At 37.2% G+C, this 11,661-nt stretch overlaps 1 protein-coding gene across 1 annotated transcript in view; it reads right to left on the reverse strand.

The window, feature by feature from the left end:
- Window positions 1-8,411, reverse strand: part of LOC145096036 (uncharacterized) — a 35,576-nt gene extending 27,165 nt beyond the window's left edge. The window contains exon 1 of the mRNA XM_079033816.1: window positions 7,931-8,411. Coding sequence (XP_078889942.1) covers window positions 7,931-8,411 — 481 coding nt within the window. The remainder of the gene's footprint in view (window positions 1-7,930) is intronic.
- Window positions 8,412-11,661: the final 3,250 nt, after the last annotated feature.

Below are 11,661 nucleotides of genomic sequence, written 5' to 3' on the forward strand. Positions count from 1 at the left end.
AGATGCTTAAAACATGATTTAGATGGCTAAATCATTAGATCTAGGAGTTTACTCCCCAAGGTGTTCTTGGGCGGTAAACTCCCGAAACAAAGCCAAAACTGACATTGGTGCTAGGATAAGGCCTTAGAACATTAGGTATACATGTTAGGGACATGAAAACACACACAAAACCACCCAAGATTGGGAGTTTACGGCCCAGAACTCTCTTAGGCCGTAAACTCCATTTCCTAGCCCTAAATGGTGATTTGAGGACTTAAGGACTTTAAGGCTTGCATCTAGGTTATTTTCCCAAGTAGCTTAAGGTCTTAAACACATCAAAGGACACAAATGAAAGTGAGTTTACGGCCCAGAACTCTCCTAGGTCGTAAACTCCATGTAAATGATCACAAAGGGTGTTTTCATGACACCTAAGGCCCTAGACCTTTACAAGAAATTGTACCCACTAAATGGAAGGACCAAACCACACCAAAATCACTTAAACAAGTGAGTTTACGGCCAAGACATGGTTCTTGGGCCGTAAACTCCTAGAAAGGGCACTAAGTGGTGCCTAATGCCTTCATATGCTAGGAATAAAAGTCTAGAACATATCCCACAAGTGCAAGAGGCTTGAAAGCAACCAAGGAATCACCCCAAGGGAGTTTACGGCCGTAAACTCCAAGGGGAAATGTCCTTGAGGCCATAAACTCCTAATTGGAGTACTTCTAGACCTTAAACCCTTCCAAGAACATAGCCACTAGGTTAGAATAATTCTAGAAAGCATATGGGACTTCAAAACACACCAAACACACATGTTTGGGAGTTTACGGCCGTAAACTCAAGAGTTTACAACCGTAAACTCCATGTGTGATGGTTTAAGGAGAGTAAACTCTCTTGTAGGGTCCTTTGGAAACCCTAAACTCAAGTACCCTGTCCCCCAATAGCTTAGATGAAGTCCTTACGGCTTAAAACACTTATATAAAGTGTTATCTATGTCTAGGATGTCTTAAACATTATCAATTAGTCTTTTGAGTCTAATTGAGTGCATATATGTGTGATTATATGTTCATTAGGATCGTAGTGTGTGCACAAGTCCTCGCTTGACACCTAGCCATCCGATACCGTTCAGTTCATTCCAATCACCAACTACAGGTGAGTTCATACCCCTTAATCAATGTTTTAAAGGATTTCAAATGCTTTAATGGGGGGGGAATACAAGTAGAAAACAATAAGTTATTAAATCAATTTTATGTATTTTATAACTGTGTTTTCACTCAATAGATTTCACATATTTCAAAGGAGTCACATGAAATGGTTTTCTATCTTAAAATACTTGGATAACAGAAGTATTAGTTTTGAAATGTATAATGACTTCAATTCACTTTAAATTATTAGTTTTTGAATCAAACTATACTTATACGTATATGTTCATTTATATGTTAGAGATTATAGTTTTCATCCTTCGTTCAGTTTCCCGCACCCTGGCATTGCGAGGGTGCATAAACCTACTTGAATAACCACATACTTTCCAGTTAGCTATCATAGGGATAGTCAGAAGATATCAAACAAGAGCCAGTTCATTCATGAGTCTATACTAATGCCTTACATGATACATGAGTACACGTACTTAGGATTATATGATACATGAATATGTATACATATACTTACCTGTTACATGTACACACTTACATGAATACCATACAGGGACACTTCTTCATAGGTGCATTATCCTGTATTTACTTACCTTGGATACTTGAACTTAGATCTAAGAGGATGATTTATTAGTATTTACTGTGTAAATTGTCTTTCCTATCCCTGTTCAATGGGATGTTTCGGCGGGACTTACCATTCCGAATCTCACTGATTAGCACCAGTGGTCGATGACGTCTACGGATGTCTAAGGTAGTCACTTGATTTGTAGTCAGTGACGGGACTAACTATCCCTCTGTCCACTGTTGCAACAGTTGATGAGATGTGATTCTTCGGAGGATCATTAGGTTGACGATCTGCATTAAGAGATCGATACAGGGACTAACCCTCCTTCCATCCTGCTGCTGCTACAGAGGATGAGGGGACACTCTTCGGATGTTCCTTAGGGTCTATCTTTCGCTTCAGCGATGTCGTGTTTGTCCTGGTAATCCAAGACAATAACACTTACATGATTATATTTTCCCTGTTTACTTTATTCTGTGATTACTTTCACATAAACGAGGAGTTAGACTAAGTGCTTTAGTACTAGTCAATAGAAAGGAAAAACTACACTTCATTCATACAAAACATTCGAGTCTTGGTAGAAGACTACACTTCATACATACAAAACATTAGTGTCTTGGTAGAAGACTACACTTCATACATACAAAACATTCGAGTCTTGGTAGAAGACTACCTTTCATACTTATAGAAAATAAGGGTTTTTCTAGGGATTTCATACTTACCTCAACATTTTCACTTAAAGGTTTACATGGCATTCATAGCAGATTTCTACAAACAAAGCAATGACACTTATATACTTATGGACTCACCAGCTTTAAAGCTGATATTCGCTTTCAAAATAACTTGTATTCTCAGGTCGCCAGTAGACAGGTACGGAGGCCAGGTTTTGAGAAGACAGAGCAGTCAAGTCTCGTCTTTTATTTTGATTGTATATTTTTGGTGTCTTATTACAATGAAAGAACACACATGTATAAAACTTTACTTATAATGCAATGGATGATGTTGTTGCTTGTTTATTATATTACACTGTTGTGATACTGTACATGACGTCCTCCACCCCTGAACGTTTCCGCCGTTCGTGGTTTTGGGGTGTGACACCCGGCAACTCCTCGGGAAAAACATCTGGAAACTCACGCACCACCGGAACCTCCTCGACTGAACTCGGCCTCTCAGGGGCCACCCGCGTATCCATCACATACGCCACAAAACCCTTACAGCCCTGCTATAGACACTGCCTCGCCCTAGCGGCCGAACAAAAAGCTGATCCCGAACGTGTACCCTCGCCGTACACCGAAAGAACTCCCCCACTAGGGTCTCGTATGGTCACCAGCTGACGCTCGCAGTCGATAACTGCGCCGAATCTGCTCAACCAGTCCATGCCCACAATGACACAGACATCACCCATCGCAATAGGAACTAGATCAATCGGAAACTCAACCCCGAAAATCTCTAACACACATCCCCGGAGAACCTCCGTGGCACAAATCACTCTCTCGTCAGCTATAGAAACTCTCAGAGGCTGACTCAACGCCTCATGACTAACACTGATATGTTGACTAAAGGCCAAAGATACGAAAGACCGACTCGCACCCGAGTCAAATAATACTAAAGCAGGTACAGAATTCACAAGAAAAGTACCTACGCATAAACATGAAATAAGCATAACATCCCATAAAGAATAATAATTACACGAAAGAATACATACCAGCCACAACATCAGGCACCACGCGGACCTCCTCCGCAGTCAACTGGAAAGCTCTCCCACGAGCCCTCGGGGCCTCGGCCTTCACTGGTCGAGTCTCAGTAGCCCTGGCAGCAGGTGCAGATCCCTGGTGAAGCTGAGGGCACTCGGCCTTCCGATGTCCGGTCTGGTTGCAATGGAAGCAAACCATAAACCCCTTGGGGCAATCCCTAGCAATGTGCCCCTCCTTGCCACACTTGTAGCAAGCACCTGATCGACATGTCCCCTCGTGACCCTTGCCGCACTTTCCGCAAGTGCGGCCCTTCGGACCTCCCATCCTCGAATCGGCGGACTTAGTCCGCTTGGCTGCCAGCTGAGACTGAGCCGGCCGCCGATCCACTCATTGAGACTCGGCCTCCTCGTCTCCAACTCGATCTCGCACTTCCTGGCATTCGCCTGAAGCTCAGCAAAGGTATGATATGTCGAGTTCGATACGAATTCCCGGATATCCCTCTTCAACACACCCAAATACCGGCTCATCCGAGCCTGCTCCGTGGACACCTGCTTGGGGCAAAACATCGCCCTCTCATGAAACTTCCGCATGATCACCGTGACAGAATCATTACCCTGCTTGAGGGTCAAGAACTCCTGAACCAACCGTTCCCTCTCCACCGGGGGAACGTACTCGTCTCTGAACATAGAGGTAAACCTCTCCCATGTCACAGCTGAAACCTCTGCCAGAGTGAAGTTCGTTGTCATGAACTTCCACCAATCCTTTGCTCCCAAGAGGAGCTGGTTCAAGGCGAACCGTACCCTCAGATGCTCCGGACATGAACAAGTGTAGAAGCATCCCTCGATATCAGCAATCCATCTCATCGCAGCGATCGGATCCTGCGTCCCATCAAACTCAGGTGGCTTCGTGTTGCTGAACTCCCGAAATAGCAACGAGTCACCTCCCTGTGGTCTGGCAGCGGCCACAGCTGCGGTAGCTGCAGCGGCTGCAGCCTCAGACAACGCGGCGTACCGCTCATCAAAGGTCTCCATCAAAGTGGTCTTAATAGACCCAAACATCTTCGGAATCTCAGCCCGGATCGCCGCAGCCACCTCCTCATGAATCATCTGGCGAATCTCCTCGTCACTCACACTGCTCGTACTAGGTCTGTGGCGTGGTCCAACCATGATGCCTCTGAAATACAACATAGAACTATCAGAGACTCTATCGAGCATAATCGCACTCGATAACACAACCCTACTCAGTCTCCGATACCCAGGGATTCTTACTTGGGTCGCCCACTGACCCGGTGTCTTCGGTAGTACGGGCCCAATACTACCGACTACACCGCATCAGCATTCATCCCAAGTCCTCCTCCCCAAACCCCGGATCCTGAGTACTCTACTCTTGTCATGCACTAACTACCCGCTTGCTCTCAAAGCATCTCATAGCAACAGATTTCCCTAGACTAAGGCATCACAAATCAGGCCACTCTAGTCCTATTATGAATACCTAGTCTTCTAGCATGCATATCATATCATATCATATCATATCTCATAACACAACATTGTAAGGGTATTTTGGGGATCTTTACCGTTCGGGCGCTGGCTGATCTTACACACTGCTTCATTCTTGTTTACCACAAAATCCTTTATAAAAATTTTATGCCTTTTTTTTAAAAGTTTTCCTCAAATCCTCGGTTTGAGTTCAGTTACGCCCGAAGGTGTACCCGAATCCCTCAAACAAAGGCTCTGATACCAACTTGTAACAACGGAAATTTTAAAACAAAATTTTCATTTCTTAAAAATGTATTTCCATCCAAAATAAGGCATAAAGATCCAATGTATCATTTCATAATACAAATCATATAAAATCCCAAGATCATAAATCCTCCATCAGTGTGTACAGATCATGCCGGCGCCTTCCCACGTTCCTCGCTAGTACCTGAAACACATACACAACAACTGTAAGCATAAATGCTTAGTGAGTTCCCCAAAATACAACCTACGCACATACGCCTTTCCAGGCCCTGACCTTCCGGTCCATGTGTCTCAGGGGACTTCCGTCCCTTCTGGGTAAACCTTCCGGTCCTACCCACGCCAACCTTAAGGTCCACATTACAACGCCTTCCGACCCATAACATATTCGCCTTCCGGCCCATATCAAGCATATCATACATAGCACATATAACAATTAACTTATCACATATAGCACTTATGTCTCATACCATATCCGACCTTCCGGTCACACAGTCAAAACCCTTCCGGGTACAGTATAGTGAGAAGACTCACCTCGTGGATATCGATAGCTAGCAAATCCCGGAATCACTCGTGCTCGATCCTCCGAGCTACAATCCCCCTATAACATCATACGTCTCTTATTAACACTTTTACCACTAAGGTTGACTACCCTTTTCAAGTCAACACTAGTCAACTCTGGTCAACGGTCAACGGTCAACTTTGACCGGACTCGGCGAGTGCACTAGGGCGACTCGGCGAGTCTAGACGTTTTCACCAACTCTCTAGGATTCCCTTTTTGACACGTCGAGTACTCCCCTGACTCGACGAGTTCCACCTGGAAGAATCGCGGGGCCACCCCGACTCAACTCGCCGAGTCTCAAGAACAACTCGGCGAGTCCCAGTTCGACTCAGTCCACCTGTCAATCCTTTCTAACTCGCCCTGACTCACTGAGTCAACCTATAACTCGGCAGGACCACCCACTAAGCGATCTAAGGGTAATCTTCAAGCTACTCGCCGAGTCTATTCGTCGGACTCGGCGAGTCCATGCCATGCAACCACTCAAACTTGCTTCTAAGGTCAGATCCGCTCCAACAATTCATAGATCTGGCTTTCCTAAACTGATTCATCACGTAAAGTCCTTATCTTGGTGTTCATAACACACCCCATGGCTCATAAATGGTATTTTGACCTTAGGCATAAGGATTCCAATCCAAAACCCCCATTGATTCACAAAAAGCTTGGGCAAAGGGACACTCTGGACCTCCAAGGGTCCAGATCTATAATCTAAATCGCTTAAGGGACCAAGGAAGCACTAGATCTAGCCACAAAAGGGCTCAATAAGCCCTAAATCAATATAACATCAACAAAGCAGAGAATAGCTCGAAGATAGTACCTCAAATGTGATGTTCTGGATCCCAAACCCTCAGGAAGTGGCTCCTCTTGCTTCCCCTTAGCTGATTCTCCCTTTCCCTTGCAAGATTACACCTCCAAGATCAATAATGGCTTCCTACTTTGCTCCAAACGCTCACACTCGCTAGGGATTCACTCAAGGGACTGGTGAGCACAAATGACGGCCATAAGGCCCCTTAAATAGGTCCCAAACCCGAGAAATTAGGGTTTCATTAAACAGCGCGGACTCGCCGAGTCCATACCTTGGACTCGCCGAGTCCAGGCGCGAACCCGCGTCCAGAATCGCGATCCTACTCGGCGAGTCTGAGCTCCAACTCACCGAGTCCCCTTACAAAACATCAAAATTGAAAACATAAAAGATACCTGGAAATCCCGGCTGTTACACCTAGATCCAAGCTATAGGGTTGTATGTGCACATAGTAAAGTTCTTATGTCTAAAACCCATCAATTATTATGTGTAGTACTCACTATTTCCATATAAGGAATCGAGTTCTGTTGTGTGGGTTTATGTAGATATTCTGTTTTTATTGCTGAATCCAATAATTTTTCTGTTGATGTTGTGTTTCTATCTTCTTCCGAGGAAATGCTCATAGAAGAGGAACTCCTTTTTTCCTGTGTAAGCTGTATTAATTTGCTCTTTCCTTTGTTTCGACTATCCATCTGCAGAAAATAATTTGTTAATATTTCTAGATAGCATATCAACTATTCCATTATTTTCTCCTTTTATGTGCTCAAAATTTATCTTAAGTCCACTTCCTTGTATTGTATTTTGTAAATTAATCCATCGTGTCCTATTTATTTTCTTACTATGATCATTTTTAATAAAACGAACTATAGCTTCACAATCTGTTCTAACTGTAAATTCTTTATGTAAAAATATTTTAAATTTTTCTAAAGCATTTATTAAAGCTTGTATTTCGTAGTCTATAGAAGTCCAATTCATTCCTATCTTATTAAAGCTTCCAATAGCATATGAGCATATTTTTTCTGTATCTTTTGGGCTATATTTATCGGATTTACAAAGGAGAACGGCTCCCCATCCTTCTTTGCATCCATCAACTTCTATTATTATGTAATCAGTAACTAATGGTAATTCTAATGATTTAATATTTTTAACTGCTTCTTTAATTACTTTAACTAATTTAATGTCTTCTTGGTTGAAATGTCTTTGTCCATTTTTGTTGTTTTACTATATAATGGTCTCACTAACTTTGAAAGATTATGAATAAACTTTCACGCATAATTAACCAATCCTAAAAAAGCTTGTATCTTTTTTAGATTTTCAAACTTCTCTGGGAATTCTAAAATTTTTGTCGATATATGACTTTGTAATTCAATTTTTCCATTTCCTATTTCTAAACAAAGAAACGATATTTTTCTTTTAAACAATTCTATTTTTCTTTTAGAAATAACAATACCATTCCTTTTTATTTCTTCAAATATTTTCTGTAAATGCTTCTCATGTTCCTGTACTGTTTTACTGGCAACCAAAATATCATCAATATATACTAAACAAAAATCATATTTCAGAAAGATATTGTCCATAAACCTTTGAAATATAGATGGAGCATTTTTAATCCCAAAACTTAAAACATTCCATTCATATTGTCCTTCAGAACATGTAAATGTTGTCCATGATTTAAAGTTTTCATCAAGCTGTAACTGATTGTATCCAGATTTTAAATCAAACTTGCTAAAAACTTTTTTCTTTTGTATCAAGTTTATTAAAGAGTCTTTATTAGGGATATTGTAACCATCATCTTCTGTATTATCATTTAGTCTTTTATAATTATAAATTATTCGAGCTTTTCCTCTTTTTATTTCAGAATGATTTCTTACTATAAAAGCTGCTGATCTATGTGGACTTTCCAATTTTCTAATTAACCCTTGTTCTATCATTTCTGGTATTTGTTTTTAAATTCTTCTTTATCTACATGACTATATTCTATATTTGTTGTTCTTATTGTAATATCAGGATTTTTTAATTTAAATTTACAAATATAGTTAACTTTTGATTTTGTAATATCTTCTCCTATAAGTCCAATTTTCTCTAAGTGTAAAATTATAGGATGATTCATACTTTTTGTTATATCTTTTCCTTTTTCTAACTCATGTGTTAAAAATTCTGTTAATAGCTTAATTGTTTCATTTTCAATGTTTGTCTTAATTTGATTATGTTTTAAAAAGTCTAGTTTACCTTGTCCACCACGCTTTTGCGCAAACTCCGATGTATTGGTATATTTAAGTGTTGGAAAACTATATATCTACCCTAATAAATGAAAATGTTATTGTCACTTGTCATTCTCTCGTTTATTTGGACACATGTTATTTTGTTATAATTTTGAAATATATTTATTTTTCCACTTGTCAATTACTTCATTATTCATTTCCACTATATCATTAATTTAGTTTCCATAAATTAAACCTACTATAATAACTATTAATTTCAAATTTGAAATTTCAATTTCAATTTCAAATAAATATATACTTTAAACATTTGTATTTAACATTTTATTATAATAACTCGTTTAATACATGAGTCTAACAATTAAACACATAATTTTAATTAATTTATTTTTTGCACGTTTTTTTTCATAATTTTCACTTATTTCATATTTCAAATTCAAAATAAACTTTTCATCTAATCGCTCCAGTTTAACATTATGTTTTAATTAACCCGTATAATATACGGGTTTCACAACTAGTGTTTACTAAGTGTGATAAAATTACGTGTTAATGTGATAGCGCCATTTAAGGCAAAAATAAAATTTAGTCCGAGAATAAAATCATTAGATTTTACATATTCTGGATTGATATTAACCTGTGTGATATCATATTTCATACTATAGTTATCTGCAAAGTCTAGAAATTGAATACTTGTTGGTTCTAAGTAATGTGCGATAGTTATTAGTCTATGTTCGATTGTTATTGTCATTAATTTATATGATAACTGTTTATGATATGATTTTGGTGCTAGATGATAAGATATAACACTTTTAGTTGCTCATGTATCTACTAATGCTGTTAAATCTAAAAATTTATTGTTATCTAACCATAATCTACATTGTAGGTTTATGATGTCGGGTGATCAATCCGTTTGTATTAATATATGTTCATTTGTTATTTGAGACATTTGGTTTGTTTCATTTACTTCGTTTTCTTCAATATTGATCTTTTTCTTTTTATCTAACACCTCCTCTAAAATATTTACTCTATTTTCTAAAGTTTGTATTTTTAATCAATGTAATTCAGCTATTATTTCTAATTTTTCTATCTTTGCCGATTGTAATCCGATTTTTACTTCTATATTTTCTTTTTCTGTTTTTTTCTTTATTTATTTCTAAATTATATAGCTTTTTAAGGCATATGTAACAGATTTCTGTGAAACATATATTACATTGTGATCTTTTTTCTATACTAGGCTAATATCCACAATTATAACATTTTATATAGTTATTTCCTCGTTTGTTTATCCAATTATGTTGACATTCTTCTTGTTCTGTATTTACGTATGTATATGTTATTTTGGTTAAATGTTTATCATTATCACTATCACTATATATATTGTATATTGATTCATTATCAGAATTATTAGAACTTAGAGGTTCTATATTATATTCTCCTATTTGTTCTATTAAATTGTTTTTTTCTATATTTTTATTTTAGTTTGGGCATTTATTAGCTAAATGTTTAATATCACCACAAATAAAACATTTACAATTTCTTGTTTGTGGCCTTTTTACATATTTATTTTTATAGTATGGTTTATTTCCTTTTTTATATAATGTGCTTTTTCGTAATTTCTTTTTTCTTTCATAATGTCCATATGCTTGAGGTGTATAAATTGCTGATTTACAAAAGGCATAAGCATTTTTCTTTAATTGTTCTTGTAAAGCTACTTCTTTACATTTATCTTCTAATACAACGAATGTATATGTGATCCTAGGTCCTATTCCTAGATTTTTCTGTTCTCCATATTGTTGTTTCCGTGTTTCATGTATATATCTTTCTAGATCTCCTGGAAGTTTTATAAAATATTTATCACATAAATTATCATCCATTGCTTGCCTAGTTTGTGATAAGGAGGAAATAACTATATAAAATGTTATAATTGTGGATAGTACCCTAGTATAGAACAAAGATCACAATGTAATATATGTTTCACAGAAATCTGTTACATATGCCTTAAAAAGCTATATAATTTAGAAATAAATAAAGAAAAAATAGAAAAAGAAAATAAAGAAGTAAAAATCGGATTACAACCGGAAAAGATAGAAAAATTAGAAATAATAGCTGAATTACATAAATTAAAAATTCAAACTTTAGAAAATAGAGTAAATATTTTAGAGGAGGTGTTAGATAAAAAGAAAAAGATCAATATTGAAGAAAACGAAGTAAATGAAATAAACCAAATGTCTCAAATAACAAATGAACATATATTAATACAAACAGATGGATCACCCAACATGATAAACCTACAATGTAGATTATGGTAAGATAACAATAAATTTTTAGATTTAATAGCATTAGTAGATACAGGAGCAACTAAAAGTGTTATATCTTATCATCTAGCACCAAAATCATATCATAAACAGTTATCATATAAATTAATGACAAGAACAATCGAACACAGACTAATAACTATCACACATTACTTAGAACCAACAAGTATTCAATTTCTAGACTTTGCAGGTAACTATAGTATGAAATATGATATCCCACGGGTTAATATCAATCCAGAATATGTAAAATCTAATGATTTTATTCTCGGGCTAAATTTTATTTTTGCCTTAAATGGCGCTATCACATTAACACGTAATTTTATCACACTAAGTAAACATATATATAGTTTTCCAACACTTAAATATACCAATACATCGGAGTTTGTGCAAAAGCGTGGTGGGCAAGGTAAACTAGACTTTTTAAAACATAATCAAATTAAGACAAACATTGAAAATGAAACAATTAAGCTATTAACAGAATTTTTAGCACATGAGTTAGAAAAAGGAAAAGATATAACAAAAAGTATGAATCATCCTATAATTTTACACTTAGAGAAAATTGGACTTATAGGAGAAGATATTACAAAATCAAAAGTTAACTATATTTGTAAATTTAAATTAAAAAATCCTGATATTACAATAAGAAC

The sequence above is a fragment of the Lactuca serriola genome, chromosome 3 (genome assembly GCF_051521515.1).
Source record: "Lactuca serriola cultivar US96UC23 chromosome 3, Lser_US96UC23_V15, whole genome shotgun sequence".
In the NCBI taxonomy this organism is placed as follows: domain Eukaryota; kingdom Viridiplantae; phylum Streptophyta; class Magnoliopsida; order Asterales; family Asteraceae; genus Lactuca; species Lactuca serriola.